We start from the raw sequence: 22,558 nt of genomic DNA, 5'->3' as shown, positions 1-22,558 counted from the left end.
AAAAAGGAGGAAAAGAAAAACAAATTTAAAGAGAATCCACGCAAATACTGCAAGTATTATAAGTAGCTTGTACTCAAGCCTACCGCGAATGTCAAGAACACGACATGGCATGGCATGGATTTCGCGCATGTCACTGAATGGTGATATCCACCGAGCTCCCGTATTTGCACACGGCTCAAAAAGATGTGCAGCGACGTTAATTCCTACCGAAACCTTGTGTGGTGCATTGGGGGGATTCGAAAAAGTACTAGAAGCAGGTGCGTCATTGAAACTGACTACTCAAAAACGGTTGCGTTCCGAAAATATCCGACAGAAGTTAAAGTCAATTGCCTAAGTTCTGAAAAACCACTTTGTTAACGCAATCAGACGGACTTTGATGTGCGTATTAAAGGCAAGATGAAAATATGAATTTGTCAGGCTGAACTGCATAGATAATATTTCCCACAATATCAGTATATTTGGCTGTACGCGTTCAAAATATGCATATTCCAAACGTTGATTGAATCGACCTTTCCCCATAGCATACATCACAGGCAATATTCAGCATAGTCTTGCAGCGTTCCCTGTCGAGGATATTTCCAATTATTTCTAATAATCAGAACATTGCAAGTCTCCCCGCAAAGTACACAGATTTGTCATATTTATAAGGGGCTCAGAGGTCGACTCGAGCCGAGGGGAGCCAGCAGACAACTAGAATTAAGGAGTACATTCGGTTGCATCCCCCGTTCCTTCAAATCTTGTCGCATATGCCCATTATCTTCAAACCTGTAGGTTTCTCCTGATTATACAGTACATTGGATAATAAAATAAGCAGTATGTTACAGCGTCCATCGGCATATCATAGTACATTAATGAATGGCATAAATCATAGATTCAGTGGGAAATCTCATTTCGAAATAGGCGGCAGTCAAACAGCGGCCATTGTGTGTGACATGAGTCTAATGAAATTACACGCCGTACGGCATCTCCCGCAGTAGCTTGTCCTCTGCACATTTCTACTTCGTCATAGCTAACAAATCAGCCAACATCGTGACTGTTTACAGGTCGTGAAAAGATCGAGATGCTTCTCTCTCGTTTTTTTCCCTTTCAAATGACAGCGCCTCAGTGTAGCGCAGCTAATCGTAACTGGCGAGTGATGTCTCTCATGCCGGCTTTCTCGGATTCCATTCACCGTGACTTCGAGCTAGGGATTAAGTAACACTGGCTCTATTGAGTGTGACTTACAATCATTTTCTTCAGTTCGTTTCACTTTTTAACTCCAAGATTCGTTTACTGAGAACAAAAGCGTTGGAGTGACCAGATAAAAACGCCGAAACAAATCGGAGCATGCCCGGCACACGATACCAGTAACACATGACTGAGACAACACTTCCAAATTTCTACATATTTCCTGCTGGGAAGAGCACTGGCATGGCCGGTAAAGAATTCGCTTATTTTGTTGAATTACCGACTCTACAGTTTTGTAGAATGCACTTATTTTTCGCATCAGTGACGTCATTGATTTGCATATTACTGGTTGAATCCAACAGGTGGTTGTGTACTTCTGACCGACACCATTAATCACATCATTTGAATAAGCTCTTTGTGAAAAAATGGTGGAATTTCTTCATCTTCAGATTAGCTGTATCACTTGTCTTTTTACGTCTGGCATTTCTGTCACCATTGGTGGTGCACTTTGACGCATTCAGCTGTAAAGTGTCGCACGGTAAGATGGTAACAAAATTATTGTGTCACAACAATTGAAAAAACAGACGTATTTCTGAAGCGAAGAATGTCTATGAGGTTTCTAAAAAATAGATATCTCGAAATAAAAGATTTTAATTAATCCATAACGTGATTTTTTATGTGCAAGATGTTTGGATAATTAAAATATTTCTAGTTAAGTTTGAGAAATTCTTCCTTTCTTTTGTTTTATTATACGAATAGAATGGCATTGCCGTTTTGGTTAGCTATCTAGTTGTGCATTTGTTTGACTAAACATTTTTATGTTGCAGGGAATAGGCCTGCATTATGCAGTCAGTTATTATATTTAAGGTTTCAAAATCACCGGCGGATGTAATTTCTTTCGATGACGCATTTTAAGATTTGATTGAGTTTGACAAGGTGTGTAAACGGTGACACCACTGTGAAAGCTGAAGAGCTAGCTCCTTGAATTGTTTTCATTCATTGCTTCTTAAGTACCCCCTCCGAAAATTAGTCTCCATTTCACGCCTATAGTTGGGAGACCGCGTCGACTGAAGGTATGTATACATGTCAATGGGGCAGTTGTTCGTCAATAATGGACTGCCCGAACCTGAAGCCGGCAACGTTTACCGAATTAATTTCTGTTTTATTCTTACATTGGCGTCACAACGATTGTCTAAAGCACACACTCCGTCAACTGGAATTTCCACCCTTTTAATTTTTCTCTTTCAGAACGGGTGTACGATTGAGGTGTTGGCTGTTTTGAGAGCATACTTGGCATAATGCGTTTATGTTTAACCTTTGCAAGCCACCGGTCAATCCTATCCTTGCCTGTGAGTTTACTTGGTTGCTATTCCGCCTACCTGTCTCAATCCGTTCCTCAAACACATTTAGACCAAATGGACTTAATCTTGTTTGCCCACAAGTAAAAGCATGGCTTCCTTGCCGACACCCGGTCGTCGGCGGAACACACTCGCTCGACGATGAAATCAACATCGCCGATCATCGCGGCCCTTCCCGTCGTAACATGGTGTATGGTTAAACTGCGATGTCTTGTGCGGAAGAACTCACATACGCCAGCTTCCCCTATCGGCCAAATCCATGCTATGTACTTAAGCAAGATATATGACTATACATTTTCATGCACACTTAAGAAGCGATCGAGACATAGATAAGTCAGATCTCAATACAACACAACAACGAAGCAAGGACGAAATGGCTCTATTTATAGGCTAAAAAGGCAAGCCAGAAGTCTGTGACTGACATGGTCCCAAAGGAACACGATAATTTTTACCGTGCTTGCTTCAAGTGTCCCTCGACACCAAACCCCGTGCTCATGCATGTCGAGTGGCCTGTTTAAGGTTGGTCTCACTTTCTCACCACAAAGTCAATCGCCGTGAGTACAGAGATAAGTCACTTTCGGTGTGAAAGGGACACAAATATTTTGTTTAAGGCACTATTGAAAACCAATTTCTTTTGCTGTTTGGGAAACAATTGTAAGGGAAACAGTACTCCAGCGTACAATAGCACTGTGGATCTCTTGATCTCCGGACACTAGAAAGCGGCTAACCGCCAATTCAGCCAAAGACACTCTTTGGAGAGGAAAATCCCAAATTAAACCACAGATCAGCAGAACCTGTTTATACTCGACAATCGTCATGTTAATTTTATTTGTCTGAAGTGAGAAAGTATCTGGAAAACATAATTAGGGAATTAGCAATGGCAATTGTTATCGTCCACTCTTTGTTGAAAATCAGTCAGTTCGGAAGTACGAGATGTTCACTAAAACTCGCCAACTATGATACATTATCTACACTATTCGGGTATAACAATGACCTTTTTACAAAGAGATCTAAAAACGGACATTATATAAAATATAAAATTTCAATCTTTGTTTTTTCTTCTGAATATTAACATGATTGTTTTTAATTATCATGGGTGGATAGCGATGACTGGCATCCGTTCAGTCAAAATCCATGGCACTGTTCACAGAGGTTCTTACATGAGTCGACCTTTCTTTGTTTAGGGGAGGTAAACAATCACATATGTCTGTCCCGAGAGCAAATGCTCCACTCTTATGATGGACTCATCGATTTGTTGATTTTGAAATGGAAAATACATGTCTGACTCGACTCTGTTAACCCAGTGACCGTAATTAGAAATTCAAATGAGCAAACACTGTTGAGTGTGTATATATATTAGAACCACTCTAACTTTCGCCTATGATTACAAAGAAAGAATGAAACAAACTTAATAGCCATTTTTTTCTTTCTGACACAGGACGTAAGCGGCTGACAATGTTTTCTATCTTCTCTGGAAACCTGTCATTTTAACAGTCTGTCAGAAATAAAAGTTATAAGTACATACGTGCTACAAATTGCACTTGTGTTTGCCGTCTTGTTTCGGTTCACAACCGTGATAGTTCGTAGGATCAAACACGTACGGGATGAATAAAAACGATTACGGATTATCGGCGTTTCTCGTGAGCACCTTGCCCGCCCTCCAGAAAGTCCCTCACCAAGGCCAACTTGGCTGCGTGAGGGGCTGTGTGAGGGGCTGTGTGAGTTGTGAGCTGCAGCTGGAATAACTGTAAGGTGTGGAGTATGGTGGGTAATGTTGCATTTGCTGCATCTGTTGCATAGTTTGCATGGTTTGTATTTGTTGCATTTGTTGGATTGGCACAGAGTCCTGGTGCGGCTTGCTCATCGAGTTCATTCCTCCGTTCATGTTCGCGTGGCACGGTTTGCCGTCCCTCACCAGCACGGGGACAGCCACACGTCGCGGCGACGGCAAAGGGTTCATGTCCAGTCCCTTCTCCTGCCGGGCACGCTTCAACTTATACCGGTGATTTTGAAACCATATTTTCACCTGGGTCGGCGTTAGGCGAATAATACTGGCTAAGTGTTCCCTTTCAGGTGCGCTCAAGTATCTCTGTTGGCGAAATCGCCTCTCCAGTTCGTATGTTTGCGCCTTGGAGAACAAAACCCGCCTCTTACGTTTCTTTGGACCAGGATCACTGTTCGAGTTCGGAGAATCGTCGGAGTTGGAGTGCGGTGACGGCTCCGAGTCTGAATCGTTGGCATTCGTTGTGCTACTGTCGGTATGGTTTTTGCTGCTGCTGGTGGTGTTGTTATTATTATTGCTACTGTTATTGACCGTGGAAGTCTGGTTCAACGCTGAAAAAAAAGCCGAAAACAGACACAAGGGTATGAAAAAGGGGAACACCTGTGTGTTTGAACTAGCTAAGGCTTGTAGGTTAAGGTGCATTGAAAACAAACTCATTTCCACATTAAATTGTAATAACTCGTGGTTGGATGGTCTGCTAATAGTCTGCTGGAGTGGTTCACTCTTGAACCTAATCTGTAGAACGACCCTGTTTTTCTTCCAGTTTCTTACAAACGAGAATCTAATCTACTTTGTCTGAGATGCTGAAGTGGTGCTGGCTAACAGCTCTCTGTGATCAAAATTACAACGATGTAAACAAAAAGCAGGTGACTTTTAAGATCAGTATACTCACTCGGATATTGCAGAGGTTCTTGCGTGCCTTGGCTCTGGAGCCATCGTGTGTATGGATTATCGCTGTTATCGAAGCAGGACGGCAGTGTGGTGTTCGCCGGGTTGTTTGCGGACGCCGTGTTCATCATATTGTTGCTCTGGGCGGCCATTCGACGGGCCAAGCTGGCCCCATGGTGTCCGCCGCTCACCAGATCGGCGTGATGTTTTGTCAGGTTCGTCGGCGACTGACCAGAGATAGCACATGCGGGTTTTCCACCGGGCATGTCCAAGATGTCCTTGACGGTAAAGCTTGATTTAGCGTTCATGACCACGCTAGTGTCATCCATCTGTTCAACTTATCTCGTGTCACTGTAACAAGAAAAATACAGAAGTGCACCAAAAATTGAGATGTTATGTCCAACAATAGGCGACGTTCGGGCGAAGATACGGTATGGATCCAGTTATACTAGTCCTTGCTGTTATTGATGAGTTAATATTTAAAGCATGTACAGGTTGACAAAACATGGGACCGCCGATGAATTCGTTCCTGCATAGCTAGTCATAGTGTATAGTGAAGGTCTTCTGAGATTGGTTTATTAGGGCTTCCTGAGGGGTTTCGGGGCGGCGCTCCGCAACTAAAACCCAGGCTTTCCTGATAACCTGACAACAAATATGTCATTCGCTGGCAGGCAGATCGTGCTCTGATTGGTCCAAACTGAGGGCGGTGTTCAGATCGACACAACAATTAATTACTAGAGGAGGGAGGTGCTTATTGTCGTTGATAAAAGCGATATGGCCTTAGATCAACACCTGATAAAACGGTTTGCATGAAATACGTTACAAAGTGGAACAAAGTGTGTGAATGCTAGGGCAATGAATAGACTCGAGGGTTAGTTTCCAACTACAATACAATACAGGACCCTCTTTCATTGCAAGCAGCTCTACCCGGGCCCGCTCTCCCGTCTCAATGCCCAAACCCCAAAACCTCCAATCGACTGTGAAAAACTACTGAAATTCCGCTTACACACCAATTCGGCAAATGAAATTAACACCCTCTTGATAGGTGGAAAAAATTAAACTTCACACGGAGACAATTTCCCGCCCTCCAGTAAACAGGTTTTTGTAGCGTAGCTACACCCAGTGGTTAAGAAATGTTAATTTCGATGTTCCTTTCATTAGTGCTTTCTCACCGATCACATGTCAATAGAAACACCGATGTTTGATTACTCCAAGCTAAGTAGCTATTTCTCCTTCTTATCTTTAATTTAGTTGTCATACACGCTATAGTTGGCTACCTCTAAGGGGATCCCAATAAGTCTACCAATAAGAGCGTATCGGGGAAATACCAACAAAACTAAGTCCTCACAAAGACTTCTTGAGATGGGCACTTCAGATTCTCGAAAGATGAGCCTTGTCAAATCGCCGCTCACTTCTCCTTATCAGCGCCAAGACAAATTCATCTGGAATTTATCGCATTATCGCCCGCAAACAGAGGTCTTACTCGGTTTTCATTCCCGATAAGCCGGGCTGTTTAATCAGCGGATTGTCTTTTTTCTTCTTTTTTGAAAGTTAGATTTCTAAACCTGTTAAAACAATCTGGGATTAAAATCCGAAAAGGGGGTAGCCATAACTACAATTGTTGTGCAGTATTAGGCTGGGTGTGAGGTGGCTAGCTGGCGTGTGAAATACGCATTCAATTGACGCAGTGGTGCAGGTAATAAGATGAAATTTCAAATGAAACGAAATAAACAGAATCGTTTAAGTGCTGTCCTAGTCTCGTCCGTCCAATTCTTAAAAACATACTCAACGGAGCGTGAGACGTGGAAGGGACTTAATAGAACGTCTTGGTGAAATACGATGTATACTTCGAAAGAAATATCCCACATATCAAATACAAGTGTGCAATATCCTCTACGACAGACGACAGACTTGCCATTCACGGCGTTTTTGCCGATTGAACTCGGTTTGAGAAGATCTTCAACGAAAAGTTGGCGCTTGGAATGTAAGTGGAGCCATCGTGTGACTGGCTCCATTGACGAAACGAGCGCCCAAATCACTTCTACCTAAGAGCGGAAACCCATCCTCTCAACAGTAGCACCAAACTAGTCAATTTTAATTATTAGTACCTTGGATGTCCTACCACGTTGTAAACATCCATGAAGCAAAGATGGTAATGAGGATATCACAATATGTAATATATAATGTTGGCAACGCTAGTATCTGTGTGCTACCTCCACGTTCAGATGAAGTAGGGTAATTAATAGGATTTAATTTAACAGTTCTTGATTTCGTTTCCTCTCAAACACAAACCACGGAGGTAGAAGCGTCATGCACACACTAGCAAAAAGCCAGAAAGAATAACAACCGCATAAAAACTCACCGCATGTATGCAAGGAAAGTCGCAGTATAGATACTCTGTCTTGGTTTGCTAAGACCAGCTACCTGGGTGGTCGACCCGAATTCAACCTGGTAGCGTTGGTTGTCCCCATCATTTCATTGCTAACATCCCACATCCATCTCGGAAATCTGTCTCATTAAGAATACCTAAGCAAGTAAAGGCCACCATTTTTCACTGTCATACTTGCCCAATGAATGGCACCAAAACAATATGGTGCACGGGGAAGGTGGAATTTTTAGGTGGACTTAACCGTCTGCGGTCGTAATTTCCATAGCTGAACAAAGGTGTACTTTGCACGTTGGGGTGGCGAGAAACGTGCTACTTGTCGAATTGCTGAATAAGAAAATGACTTTTTAACTCCACCACTGTGTAAGCCTTTATTTAAACAGGGCATAGATCTAATGCCGGGATGCTCAAATGCGCCTGAGAATTTGTTGGCCAAGTAATTGCATCCGTAATTCAATATAGAAAAGATTAGACTCAACTGCGTACCGACGAGGAAGCCCAACAATAACCCAAGTGCTGGTGCACAAACACATACAAACATATCAACTTCACATTATAATTAATGAGAAAGGGGAGGGAAGCGTAAACTGCTGTAGATCCCGGTCCTCCTCACCTGCTCCTTTGGGTCATAAATTTGAAGATCTGGCAGTTGTGTGGTGATTTGCCGGTTCAACGCGAAGGGGCGAATGTTTTTCAACGTGTAATGGAAGCCCAACAGGCAATGAATCCGATCTATTCTCTCTGTTATTCATTGTTTTTTATTTCTGTGGACAATTGTAACACATGAGGGTTATTAACACCCGGCAATCAAGGGGATTACTCTTCCACACCTGACTTGTTGATTTCAACACCTATCTCTGACTCGCACCTCATATTCACTTCCGCCCATCGTGTATATTTCACCAAGTAGCACAATCACAACCAGCCGTCTTATCGCAAGGAAAACACCAAGTTTTAGGTCTTCCTAAATATCAAAAAAACATTCAGTCAAGGTGAAGTCATTAAAGTTAACGACGGCACCACAGTGGTCCTTTGAGGATTATGGGGACAAAGGATGGAGTGTGAAGAGATTGTCCATGTTGCATGTAACACCTGAAGAATTGACATCGTTGCCCTTATTACTGCAGGTGCGAATTGTTGCGACGGTTACTCTCTGCGGGATGCGACAGTGGTGATTACGTAGCTAATTTCATTGTTGGCGTACTTGAATTGATAGCGTAACATGGTTTCATTATGTCAGCCCTGATCTCTCAGCTTCGCACAAACGATTCTTCATTAAGAGCAAGTCAAGTGGATGTTATGCATGCGTAATCAACTGATCAGGTTATTTTTTGGCCGTCGTTTCACGCCGGTAGTTCATAGTTTCTAATTGCGTGTAAAAACACTCATTGTGGTAGATTGCGTGTCACCCTTCTTGTGAGCCCATCTCACTGAGGACTGACACAAAGGTGTGTACGTTTGATCTCTGCTATTTTGACGATGTCGATAAGATAGGCTAATCGTACATAGCTGAACCCTCCAGTCCCACCGCCAAAAGGGTCTCCATGTTGTAATAGCAGATTACGCCGTTTTCGTTAGCTTTGTTTTCAAAATGATAATCGGAAAAGGAACACTCCAAAGTGAATTGCCCGACTTCCATATCATGACTCAATGCCTACTCATTTGCCAATCACTGGGTAAGTCATTGAAGGGCATTTCAACTCAGGAAAGAACAGTTCACCGTTGAACTCCGCCGTTCCATTCGACAACTAGACATGCTACATTATTTATTGTTGGTATTATAGGCGTACACGCATCGCCACATCACAACACTGGAATGGCGGTAAATTTTATTCCTCCTCTACGTCACGATTGTCAGATCACGGACATGTACGGTTTATCACCTGCCCTGCTACAGCGACACACTCTAATCCGGTTCAAATAATGAGTTGTTTTCGTCTAGCCCCTCGGACCGACAGACCCACCGGCCAGCCGACCCCCTTACTGGCGTGTAAGACTCCAATCCTAACCAGCTTCGCCGGTGTTTGTCTCGCTGCCAAAAGGTCTTGCCCTCGTTGCCATTAATGGTGCTTTAAAAGAACAAATAAAGCACTGAAAATTTCGAAAATATTTCCTTAACAAGCCATACACTCAAGAGCCCCACTAGATGAATTGGTCAGCCGCGTGAGTCGAGTTGGACGCACAAAAGACAGTGCAATTGAGACACGGCCATTGGTAGGATTAAGGCGAACAGCACATCACTGTCTGACATTCAGTATTAGGGGTCTATATACAGTAAATATTGCCATAGCGCACAAGGAGTGGTTGCAAGCGATAATCAATCACTCTGTTGGTATATAAAAAGAGACACTATAGCAAAGTACATTAAAAAAGAACGCCCCGTTCACACGCATTGCATATATATCACTGGTGGCCATATCTGGGGCTTACAAGTGGGCAGCTTCGTACATTTGAGGGCGAAACAAACATACCCTGTCACACTGGGCTCCATTGTGTAACCATTTTTATTCTGCATATTTCATTTGCCAAGTAGTCGCATAGCTTCGCTGCTCAGATTGAATGCCGGGCTTTCCAGTCAGAAAACTTACCGGTGCAGTAGAACGAAGTGGCTGCTGCTCTAATTGTTGAAGTTCAGCGCGATTACTTGTAAAAGTCGAAAACCATGTGTTATGGTGGCAAAACGGTTTTTGATATCAATGGTTATTCATTACTTCTAAATGAATCTGAAGAAGCTGATTTGAATCCTCCTACTAAACTAGTCTTGAAGGAGGGGACAAACATCTAAACTGCCAATTAGAGTCGAATATGGTCAATTTGTTAGAGATGGACAAATAATCGTATGAGGAGTTCCATCGAGACTTCGGAAGTCGATGAGCATGCACTCAAATCACGCTAAATAGTGTCTGCACATCAAGCTTTTCATTGGTTTCATACCTCTCTTTGTTACGAAACAAAAATAAAATTAACTCCCAAATATTTCAACCTGATAAGTACGAGTCGGTCATAAAGTGAGTGAGTTATGTTCATTGAGCGGAATTTCATCGTTGCTTGATCGCTTATCTCTGTTCAAATCGCTCTCCATCGATCGATACTTCGTGTTTATCTCGCCAAGCTTTTTCTGATTGTGTTGCAGTTTGACAGAAAAAAAGAGCAGACGAACGGGCGCAGCCGACATCGGTGGTATTGAATGCAGAAGCCGCAACTCGCCCGGCAAAACGGTCGATGTCAGTTTCATGGAATCACAACAGATTTGGTGATCATGGCAACTAGGTCATGCGAATGCCCCTAAAAGACTCGAGTAATCACAAGTCTGTCCGTGACGACCAATTTGCACCGGGTTGGGAAGGAAACCGGCTTAAGTTGTGAGCCATAAATTGGCTATGTGACCCTCGATTCAAATGGTTTGGATGTGTGCGACTTGGGGCTTGAATAAACTCATGCAGATAAACGCTTTATTGACTGGTTCACGAATACTCGACGATTCTTAATAACATCATTCGCCAGTCTGATTTATAATTATCCTCATTACCCCTTCAAATAAAAACACACATCGTTGAAATTTTACCTGGCAATGGTCGGTAATAGTTCGAGAGGGGTCCGACAGATCAAGGAAAACACATGAGCCCCGTTAAATATTTATAGTTATTAATGTGGTCATTTACTAGATCTATACTATTAAAGGCCTAATCCTTTATCCACTTAGCCCTTCAAATTGATTTAAATTTATTTTAGTCAAATACGTGGCATTTTTGATAACAAACCTCCTGAGGTTGGGCTGATATTTTTCACCTTGCTGTACACGTCACACGTGAAAGCCTGGTACTTACTACGTGTTGCTGACAGAAATGTATAGAGTACGGAAACAAATATAGCTACGGTAATAGAACGTCTTTCGGCGGATTATCTCCACTTCTGTTTAATACAAAACTGAGAGCCTAAACGGGCAATTCATTTGCAGCTTTTTAGTCACTAAAAGATCTAAGTGATTTTTGATTAGCGCCAACAAAGAATCCAGTCTTTGATGGCTTTTAGCCCGATCGCTGACCTCCATCTCTGCTTAATATGTGAACAAGTGGCAAATCAAAGTAATATTACATTTTATAGTCGAATTGGCGCTTTTTTGAGGACTGTGCTTCTGCTGTGAATGCTTGGAGACTTTCCTACTTATAGGTGTCGTTAATGAAGCTGTTGTGTGACCAGAAATGATATTGCCGATGTCAGTCTAACTGCCCATTATGCCAAACACTGCGATGAGGAGTTGAAAGATGTCATTCTCCCCTGACACGCAGAAGCCACCGAAGTCGAAATCTTTCGAAATAATTCAGATTCTGCCGGGACAGTCTTGGTCAGTTTTGACGTCGAAGTGTCATCAATCAGCCGGTGTTTGCTGGAGAACAATTCATGACATCATAAAAAGACGAACTGAGTCAAGTTTATGGCAAGTTAATAATATGTGAATAAGATACGGGTAATTGTTTATTTATGAAATGATTAAATCCAGTTTTGCCTGGCTGCATTAGGGGTTTCTATTTGTAGTGTAATGTCAACCATTGGCAGGCCAGGTGATCTGGTTTTCAGCAATAATTTTGTCCAAAGGTTTGTTCTTGAAAGGCTGTGTGAAAAGGGCACGTTTACCCGTAACAACGTTTGTCGAAAACGAACCGATTGCTAATATTTCTTTTTCCTTCGTCTTTGAATATTTAATCATCGAGTCTGACTGTGACAGGTACATGATAAAAACGTGTGTTTTTCCGAGTCTGGCTGTCGAGACTGAAAGAAGCGGTGCGGATTGGTTTGAGCAGATCACCGAGATGTGACGACAGTCGCTTGAGAGTTTAATTACAGTGTTGGATGTCACCATTCAGTTCCATTTTGACGGGAAAGAAGAGAGACACACTCAGTCACGACAAGTGGCCATTCGAGTCGGAATTCCCGTACCGCGACATTCTAAAATGACAAACACCTAAATGGATGGCATTCTTCGTAGTTAACCTGTGCAGATTGACATCCCTGTTTGTTATTGCTGCAACGATGACCTGACAATCTCGACTACAGCGCAGTAAAGCTACGATTCGGAGCAACAAGTACACCGCTGCCAATACTGGCAAAAACAATGGCAAAACCGATCATACGAGGCAGCGTTTAGCCTACGCCCGTTGCATGAACAAAGTCAACAGATTGCTTTAATGAACAATTGAGAACCGTCTTGAAAAACATGTTCCCGTCAATATTGAATCGAATTTTAATTTAATTTCGTCCAGTCTCTTAGCCGAAAACAAACAAAGCATCGCGTTTGTATGCGTGTCTGTGTGCAGTTCTCACAACGACAGACACATGCGCCTGATTGGCTACGTAGCTGTATCAAGATAACTGTTCAATGAGGTGTGCTGTTAATGTTCACAATTTGGTCACCGAGACAGTGATTTTGTTTGATCTTACGTGATGTAGAGGCAAATCCACTGAAATCTGGATTGAAATTGAACACTACTGCTGTTTCGAATGTTTACTGATTTTTAAGGAATATTGGTATTAGACAATATACCAACGTGGCCGTGAAAAAATGTGTCTGAAATTCTGATATTTGATGCTTTGATGGTAGATTGCTTTCCATCATGTTAATCTGACACTTATCTGCAAAATTTGCCGTTCTGTGCATCCGCGTTTAATTCAATCTAATACCGACACAGCGACACATTCACAAATCGTCCGTTCTTGTCTGTATGCATCTGGATATTTTGACTAATACGGGTATTTTCACAAACTGAATGATTGATTGCTATATTCAGAGCCTGTTCTTGTCATTTCGTTGAAAGATAAGGATACGCCAAGGCACTAGTCGAAAACACAATATGACAATTTTAGAAAGTCGATTGTTTCCTGATATTATTTCACTTTATATATAGGTAACTTTCACCGATGTCGATATTGTGGAACAACAATAGAAAACACAGAGAGACTACTTTCTGATTGCATTAAATTAATCATCAAAATAAAAAAATGACCATAAAAGGGAATGTAAAACACAGAATAGAAATAACCCTAAGCCCCGAAATAGAAAAATACAGAAAAAATCGCACACAAAAGAATGAACCAACCATACACGGAACTGTTCTTCCGAAATCCTGCGCGTAAAATAAAATAAAATAATTTTACGTTAATTCCACCTGATGATTCATGTCTATGAAATGGAAATACGTTTTACGTAAAAAAATAAATCACGTCATATTTGAGGAAAATGAAAAAAAAAGACTCATTAACGTATTTGGTACGCTGTGCATAATATGGAGACTAATGCGAGGGACCAATGGGGTTTGGGACGGGAAACTTCTCGATCAGCTTGATGCAGAAATATTTGTAGATAATGGAATACAATAACGTATACAACTATTTCGATATTGTGATCAGGAAAACTGATCACGCAGTCGACGGACAAACCGGTTATGAGCACGTGACACTGTTTAATCAACCGTAATAATTACTCTATAAACAAATAGGAGAACAAAAATAAACCAAAAATATACTACTAAAATATTACAACACAATAACAATTAGAACGAGGAATTTGAAGCGGCAAAATCAGAATTTTTACCAAATATGACAACAAATGGACCCTTTTAAACTAAAGCCGTAGCCCAAAGATGAAAACTTTTGGTGTTGTGAACGCATAACTTATGATATTGTCATTTGTTTATTAAAGCTGTAATTATTACATGCGTTTCTCATAATTCATATCTTTTATAAATAAAACAAGGGTTATTACACAATAATGAACTTTGGCTTCATCCCATCCGCACCGCGGTTCTAGTGTTTATCGCTTATCACTCGGCGACCATTGAGATATGTACCCCATAATAGTCATTAGGTGTCTAATATGAAAGAAGTCCCACTTCATACGAGTCTGGGTCTACACCATCTTGATGACTTCTTCCGGAAGGTCAGTTGATGTTAGGGACGGCGTGGACACAAACAAAAAGTACGCCCATCTTGCGCTAATGACTTTATGAGCTAGAAATCTGCTGCAAATACTGTCTCCAAACGGTGCGAACGGTCGAATTTATCTCTCTCGTTTTGACGGATGTCTAACCAATGTCAACACACCTCGGTGATGGCTCCGGTGAGCGGCGGCTCGCATTAATGGCGCAACTGTTAAAATACTGTTGTAATGAAATGCAATTGTGGTAGGTATTAATTAAAATGAGACCTGTCTGTCCTTAGTAACACACTAATGAATTGAGCTGCTAATTAGAGGCTTAAATAACGAACTTTGTCCCAGTAATTAAAGCTTTCGCGCCGATCGGGGTTTTGTCCTTGTGTTCAAGTTGTCTGTTAGTTCCTGACGACCCTGAAGATAATTTTAGCCATGTTTATACTTCGTTGTAGAAGACTCACGTTTGTCTGGTTTAGAAAACAGTGAACATGTACAATGAATTTTGACTTTAAACTACACATTCAGATTACAAAAATAAACTCCGTTCACTATTAGGTAGTTCTCCTGTAAAGGCAATCCTATACGAGTCGTCGAAATTACGCGCTGGATGTATATATTCCTTGCCCTCGTTTCTTACAAAGATCAAAAAGAGACACGAACCTTCTTACTTAATATCAGACTGATTCAAAGGTCGTTTATTCCGTGTCAACCTTCAATATGTGTATTTCAAATCGGAAACAGGAAAATATAATTATCGCTCAGTGATCATTCACGTTATGACTGACCGGCTAAAAGCCCTGTCTGGTTGGTGTGTGTGCAAAGCTTGACTACAAACAGGAGTTTGACCTGACTTGTTACATATCCAAATCTAAGGCGCCAACAAGAGATTATGTTCGGTAAACTTCGGCTGTATGATAAAATTGAATATGCGACTACCAACAATATTAATGTAGATATTATATGGGCAACTATACTATTGTAAACAGACGTGTATAGTTTTCAATTTTGCATATATGGTAGAGGAAGCCATTTTGGATTGGGGAGAAGCCATATTACCGGGCAAATCCGTCGTCCAAGTGAGGTGAAGAAAGATTTCACCTTTGTGATGTTCCACTCTATAATTTTGCCATCTCTTGACATCGCGTACATATTTCGCTCGTCAGTTCATCGGTGAATTTCGATAAACGGACATCCGAAGTAAGTTTAACTCACTAGCTCGCAGTAACTTGAAAGCAGCGTGCCTTACAAAGGTTGAACACGAACACGGACGACAAATTCTTGTCAACTGGTTTCTGTGTCCACCCACCAGTACGAGATGCACGACAATTCAATCGTGCATAAAATTTCGCTCGAATCCATAAACCATTCACCCCAGCATTTATGAGCTTTCGCTAGAACTTAAACCTATGCATATGGCTGGAAATGCAATGCACACACCGAAGCAGCTGACGGCCTGGCCACAGCAAAAGGTAAACGAGGCTGGGCAAACATGCCTGCCACGCTACAACACTCTATTTACTCGATTTGCGGAGATGCTGCAGATTAAAGTGTGTTCGGCCAGTTTACTCAACAGCCAAGAATCAGCAGGATTTCAAGGGGTATTCTCACGAATGATCGGTGGTTCTATTTGGTTGTGGTCTTTGTCGCGTTGAGAGATCGACGTATTAGTCTCTGAAGCGCGGGACCAGTTCAAGTAGCCTCAGATTAGCAGTTTTTACAAAGTTGACGAACAGTTCGCCTTCGGTGTTGTGGTCACTCGCTGAACTTGGAGCCGCTGCTATGCCGTGGATGTATGTCTACCAAACATTAAGGAGATATTTGGGATGCTTTCAGTACCATGTACGAATAATCTTCGGTCTCAAAAGGTCCTAGAAATGATTACTGTAATGAGGGCAATGCTTAGGGTTTCAAAACCTCCAGGTATTCTCCGATTGGTGCGGTGAAAAGTCTCGGCCTGGCTACCGCGGCTATGTCTAAGTTCTGATGTAGGTATCATCGCGTCAAACCACGCTGTTCGCATTGTTTGTTGAGCAACTTAAACTTGTACTTTAATCTGTAAAACATCGGCGATTGCAGCCAAGGGTTCTCGAACGTTGAGCTGCAACCAACCCAGCAATGGCGTCAACTTCAAACTCGTAAGTCTGACTTAGAAACCCAACAAACACAGTCCTCGAGATTAAAAATGATTCAGTGTCAAGAACCCAGTGAGTGTATGTTACTTCGTTTAAAATCGAATCAGGTGATAATGCTTGGAAAGGCTGCGGGTCACCAGTAAGATATGGCTAACTTCCCACAATTTGCACCATTTTTCATGTTTCATATTCACATAGCAAGCAGGAAACCTACCTCCAACTGAAGTTTAGCAGTGGACTGAGAACGCAGCAGACGATTCCAAGAAAGTACGGTGAAGTGTGAATGGCCCCCTTTATTTACGTGAAGCGAGTGGTGACTCTAGTATCGACGTGGCAAGGTAAGTATTTAGCAGAGTTGGAGCCTTTACGAGGAGTTCTGTCAGAGTTGACTGTTGCTCTCGCGAATGACAGCCGTTCATAGCAAAGTGACAGAAAGCGTACTAGCGGCGACAGCAGCGCCATCAAACAGCGCTGCTCACGTGTCTACAACATTTCCGCCCAATCAAAAGGTAGATATCGATAAAGGAAGAAAATTAATATAATATGGTAATAAATGTCATCGAGGGAAACGCGTTCAGGCAACTCAGGAATAGGAACACACAACAGTGAGCCGACACAATGGTATAAATGAAGCCAGAGACGAATTATGTTGTTAAAAGATGACCGGTAGAGCGTCAATTTACGCCAAATCATTCAATCAATACAGTCACTACTTGGGAAAAATTAGGAAAATAAAAACACTGAAAAAGGGAACGCGGATTAGCTTCGACATAAAGTCGATCATGTTCAGAAGGCAAAAATTATCCAGGTAGATGTGGTATATGGCGAAGATCAAGAGACACATCGAGATGAATTTTTTTTTGATGCAGGGTTTAAAGTTATAAAGCGAGGCAGCGCTTTGATTTGAACGGACGCCATATTCTGTCAGCAAGTCGAGTTGTTTAATAGATTTCGCAGCGGGACGTCCATCCAACCCCGCTTCCACGCGCAATTTTGCCAACAACACTTAGGAAACACTGATATTTAACTAATGGCGAAAGCTTGATCAGGGAGGATTTGGGATGAATGAAATTTTCAAGAATTAACCTCATGTTGATTTCAATAACGGGTGCGGTATTTACAAGTTCCTGCGACTCCCGCGTGTGTATCGGGCAAAATATTAGGGCTGACATGATGAAAAATTGACTTTGGCGTTTAAAATCTTGAAAAGTTCCCAGTTGATTTCAAATCGCTGCGTTCCTTCTGCAACACAACGTCTAAAACAAACTGAATTGAAATGTATGCTGTTTTTCTTATGTAAGAATAGTGTCCCAGTATAGCAATGCATTTTTTCATCGGTATATTGGGGAATTTCATACATCGCCAAGATCTTGAATATGAAATCCTTTTTCGATAAGGTGCCTTATTTACAGACAGTACTAAGTTGAAAACATATTGACATTTGGTTTGGTGATTAGTATCATAATGGCGAACTCGCATGTCTTTGTGAAAGAAAATATTACACTGAAATAAAGAAAAAAAAATTGACGCTCAAATATATTTGAACAGCCATTCCAGGAATCATATGCGTTTGAAACAGACTAATTTCGGATAACGCGTGCATAATGCATAATCATGACGTGATATACATAACAAAAGGCGGGAAAACCGTATTAGAGGTGAAATGTATCAATAAAAATGTTACACCAAATTGTCACTTTGTTAACAAACGGAGTATCGGCTACCCATTTCCGGCGGTCACATTAGCGTTTTCGCTGTAATCGATACTCAACTGTCTGTTTTGCAAAGCATTTAACCCATGGCCTTCGCATCACTAAAAAGAAAACTTTTTAATCAGTTGATTGAACAACAGTCTCATCTAGAGTACGCTGAAAGTAGATATTTTGGTGGACAAAATCTAACATTATAGAAGGATATGATGTCTGTGCTGAGCTAGAATATGGTGTTTTGTCTTTGATGGTTGCTGGCCATTGTCATATCGATATGCTTAAAGTACATTTTTCAATGCCTACTAAGATCCAACGTATCTCAGATTAAGAACGGCTTGCGTTCGTGACGCTGTATACCTTTTCCAAATCAATTCTTAATTAACACGAAGCCGCGAGGGAAACAAAAAGAAATTTAATATACTGTATTGCGATATACTCCGTTCTATCACGTTATTGAAGCAGCCTGGAATCGTATAAAGGCCAGGAATGATCTGTTTGAACAATAGTGCTTGTTTATTGCTGTCATCAAATCAAATGATAACACAGTGGAACTGCGGGGAAAAATCATTATGATAAAAATGAATCTTGTTAATCATATTTCTGTAAGTTTTCGCCCGCGTCACTTTGTAGTTTCGGATTCACGGAAGAATGAAAGTCCAGGGCCTGAATAAAACTGCACCGGTGCACCAGCGGCAGGTTGGGACAGTCAGAGAGTTGAAAATATCTGCCAAGTGGATTAATGCGCCCCATGACACTATCCTGATAAGAAATGCTGATGTGTAAATGCGGCATGCTACTCGCAACACAGAAACAAATCACGGCATCTCTTGAAATTCCAAATAAATGGTACCAGGAATGAGAATAGTAATGAGAACACGAAATCATCGAACGTTGGCGTACTTTAATCACCCTTTGCTGCATTCTCTTGCAAACATATTTAAACATATTTACAATTAAATATGTCAGCTTACTACATGGTGCAGTTTTATAAATCTTTGCCATTAAGCTCGAAGAAAAAGAGTAACGATATCCTCACAAAATAGAATTAAACCTAGTAACTTGATTAATAATCCTCTGACGGTGCGTGTGAAATAAATGGATGACAAATCCTGCCGAGTCGGTGAACAAGAGACTCCGTTACTTAACTATCATCAGTTTGGCGCCTGGATTGACAATCAAACTTTGCCTGATACATTTGGTGTAGGAGGCGGGTCTCGGAAGACATCCCCCAAAAAGAGATAAATCTACTTCCCCCCAATGTCTGCAGTATATTGATATCTGGCATCAAAATAAACAAATCTTTATCAGCCATGCATCCTCCAAAGCCCTGCCTATCTCGCAGCTGTCAATCGAAAAAATTAGCAAGATACCTTATTCTTGAGATTAAAACTGTTAAACATGTTTTAAACATGAACGTTGGAGGACAGTTTCCATGCAGCGAGCCAGGGATTACAATGATATAGAACAGAAATGATCTCCAATTTTTCAACATGCCAATGTTTTTGTTGAAAGTTTTCAGATTAAGTGTTATTCGGATCATTGTTTCCAAAGTTACAACCTGCGGGTATTTATGCCTTATTTACATTATTCCCGGCAGTCTCGGTGCGTGTAGTGGCTCAGTCAGACTTGGTACCGAGCCTCTTTTTTGTCACTGTACTCGTATAATGATAAAAACAGATCGATTTTCCAAATGTTTTATGGGCGTATTGTAAAACTATAAACTGACAAGGTGACTGATCTAAACATGGCTGAAATGTCAAGGCAAGTCAAAAGTGGCAAAATACTGTTCCCGGGCAGGTAAAATGATCGATTCTGATCGCTTGTCAGACCTTAAATCGCTCGACCACCGAAAGGCTCTGCCCTGTACTGCCCTACACTGTGACGACCGACAAAGAAATGTTTGGGTCTATATGCCGCAGATGCAACGTTGGTTTATTTGAACGGGGATCTAGTAGAATCCTGGTACCCAGTCACACTCAGCCCCTCGAAGCGACACTCTGCTTACGATTAATTGCTTGCACAGATCAGAAGATTGACCGTTTGATAGTTTTTTATAGCGTATAAACACCTCAAATCTAGGCATGACCTGAATTGTAAACCCCTTTGGACTGAAGGGAAATAATTCATGCAAAGGTTGACTGGGGTTATCGCGATAAATCCGCTTGGGGACATTATTTCATACATGGTCTCCCAGGAAGATCGATCGGGACAAAACTATGCGTCCAAACAGTGTCGAGCATGTCCGTACTGACCCTCCTTAAAGTATGATCATTTACACTTCAAAAAATTAACTTCAAGCGCCGATAATTTTCAAGTCTGAAAACAAGAAATACTTTTCAAAGGGTCTCCCTACCTGTGGCACCGAGATAGCTCTAGATGTAAGGACACTATCTCTCGCGGAATCTCCGATGGTATGGTGGGTGAGGAACCCCGGTGACGTTGTTCCGATGGCTGACAAAGTGCACCAGGGGAACGACGCCAAAGAAAAAGACAAATTGCACTGGGGTCATTTTTTTCGTTATTGAGGACGAAACAAAAAACAAAGAACCTATTTGTCCAAATTCTTCAACTTAATATTGACAATCGAGAATGGAGATGAAGCTTTTGAGGGAAAGATAATAAAACTACAATAAGAAGTGGCGGAGTGGAGAGGGTTCTTACCCGTGGGGCTGGAGTACGAGAGGATTGTGTTCACAGGTCTCCGGCGTTGCGATACAGCTAGCCTTCGCTACGGATCTCTCCCGTGCCGCCAAGGAGGGGTCTATACTAGAGTAGGTTTTAACTTCTCCGAGTAGCTGCCCAAGAGTGCGCTCTTCGCGATTCTACAATACGCTTATATAGGGACACTCCACTGGTTCTCCGATACCCAAACTCGAAAATGTTGACACTGAGCAAAATATTGTTATAGATGTAATAAATCCTTACATTTCCGTAGTGGTGTTAGTGCGCCTCTTGTGCAATCTGCTCTCCATACGAAAAGCAAATTTTACCATATGCTTGGTTTAATCATGCTTGTTGAACTGGGCAGCGTATATCCAGGCAATAGTGCATTATGAGATATTGAGAATCTACTGTTTGCATTGGCCACTTTGCGTCAACATTAACCGATTCAAGATTAAAATTCGCCACTTTGCCGCTTTTTCGTGCTCTTTGATGCCCGTTTTGGATTTCAGTCTAAAGTTGGGTCTTATTTACACTCATTTATCATGATGTTCTGGCAGCGGCAAATCGTTAGAGGGGTGTTTTGCGCCGTGTTATGTCACACTACCCCAACAGAAGGTGTCTTTATTAAGTCAACTATTAGTTTTAATAGTACTGTTTTTTGAACAGTCATGTGTTAGTAAACAAACTTAACGGGGACATGATTTACTTATATACGCATGAATCACGGAGCCTCTCTCTCCGCTTTTAGGAGATGAGAGAGATGCATGCTCTATAAAGGCTCTCACGGCTATATTCCATCTCCTCCACGTCCTCCAAATCGCTCTCAAACTGATGCGAATGTTACTTTGCTACTGTTTGCGTTCTGTAGGGCCGGCATCTGTCACCAAGCTGAGTTGCCGTCGCAACGGCCGTCCAGTCCGTCGCGCGTTAGCTGCGCGAGCATGCCCCTGCCATGCTTCTCTTGATGACGTCAGCACATTTTAAGGAGAGTAATTTGGTGTATTTTCATTTGATTTCCAATTTCTTTGGCGAAAGACAAAAAGCCTTCGTTGTCACGAAGATTAACTCTAATTCAATTTAAGTGAAAAAGTCGTCGAAGGCAAAAATGTTTTTTATGCATCCACTTTTCCATTGTAAGGGTGATATATCTAAACTAGATCAAATGATAAAAAATATTTTTGAAACGAGCTTGAGATTTAAAGATAAGTTTTTAAAAAGTTAAAAAAGTTAGGGTAGATGCAAATTAATGAACTTGTTTACACACGTCACTTTTCAACGTTTTGATTAATGACCTTTTGTTGTATTAAATCGGTATATGTCTTTTTTATGTCTTTTTTATCCAGTCCCCAGTCTTCCTGTAGAGGCGAAAATTGTAAAAGAAAAAAAAAGGGTTTGCGAAGTGTCGACAAGCCAATGAATACGAAACGAACCAATGACATATGGGCCATGGAAGTGCGCCGTTATCAAGGGAAGTTTAAACGTGCTATCGACCAGTCGCTTATCCGGCACCGTTCCAATTGTGCAAGTTGTAGTCTTTAAATAA

At 41.6% G+C, this 22,558-nt stretch overlaps 1 protein-coding gene and 1 long non-coding RNA gene across 5 annotated transcripts; one reads left to right on the top strand and one right to left on the bottom strand.

Annotated features, from left to right (window-relative positions):
- Window positions 1–3,322: 3,322 nt before the first annotated feature.
- On the bottom strand, window positions 3,323–21,226 carry LOC139149003 (homeobox protein Nkx-2.2a-like). Of its 4 annotated transcripts, none has more exons than XM_070720494.1 (3): window positions 21,013–21,226; window positions 5,201–5,547; window positions 3,323–4,859 (listed from the first exon to the last, which is right to left on the bottom strand). In XM_070720494.1, the coding sequence occupies exons 2-3, from the start codon at window positions 5,523–5,525 to the stop codon at window positions 4,198–4,200; spliced, it is 987 nt and encodes a 328-aa protein (XP_070576595.1). In that variant the 5' UTR covers window positions 5,526–5,547; window positions 21,013–21,226; the 3' UTR covers window positions 3,323–4,197. The 4 variants fall into 4 exon arrangements, with proteins under 4 accessions (XP_070576595.1, XP_070576594.1, XP_070576596.1 ...); XM_070720493.1 differs by lacking the exon at window positions 21,013–21,226 and adding an exon at window positions 16,857–17,027; XM_070720495.1 differs by lacking the exon at window positions 21,013–21,226 and adding an exon at window positions 7,559–7,733.
- Window positions 14,477–22,558, top strand: LOC139149004 (uncharacterized). The gene is made up of 3 exons (XR_011556058.1): window positions 14,477–14,760; window positions 16,841–16,980; window positions 22,359–22,558. It is a non-coding gene; the product is annotated as an uncharacterized lncRNA (long non-coding RNA).

The sequence above is a fragment of the Ptychodera flava genome, chromosome 14, assembly GCF_041260155.1.
Source record: "Ptychodera flava strain L36383 chromosome 14, AS_Pfla_20210202, whole genome shotgun sequence".
Taxonomy (NCBI): Eukaryota; Metazoa; Hemichordata; class Enteropneusta; family Ptychoderidae; genus Ptychodera; species Ptychodera flava.
Note: the sequence above shows the minus strand (reverse complement) of the source record. Positions and strands in the feature narration are given on the sequence as shown.

Coding starts and splice junctions, on each gene's coding strand:
- LOC139149003 (XM_070720494.1), bottom strand. CDS start 5,525: ATGGATGACACTAGCGTGGTCATGAACGCTAAATCAAGCTTTACCGTC. Junction 4,860..5,200: donor AGAACCTCTGCAATATCCGA/GTGAGTATACTG, acceptor CTTTTTTTTCAG/CGTTGAACCAGACTTCCACG.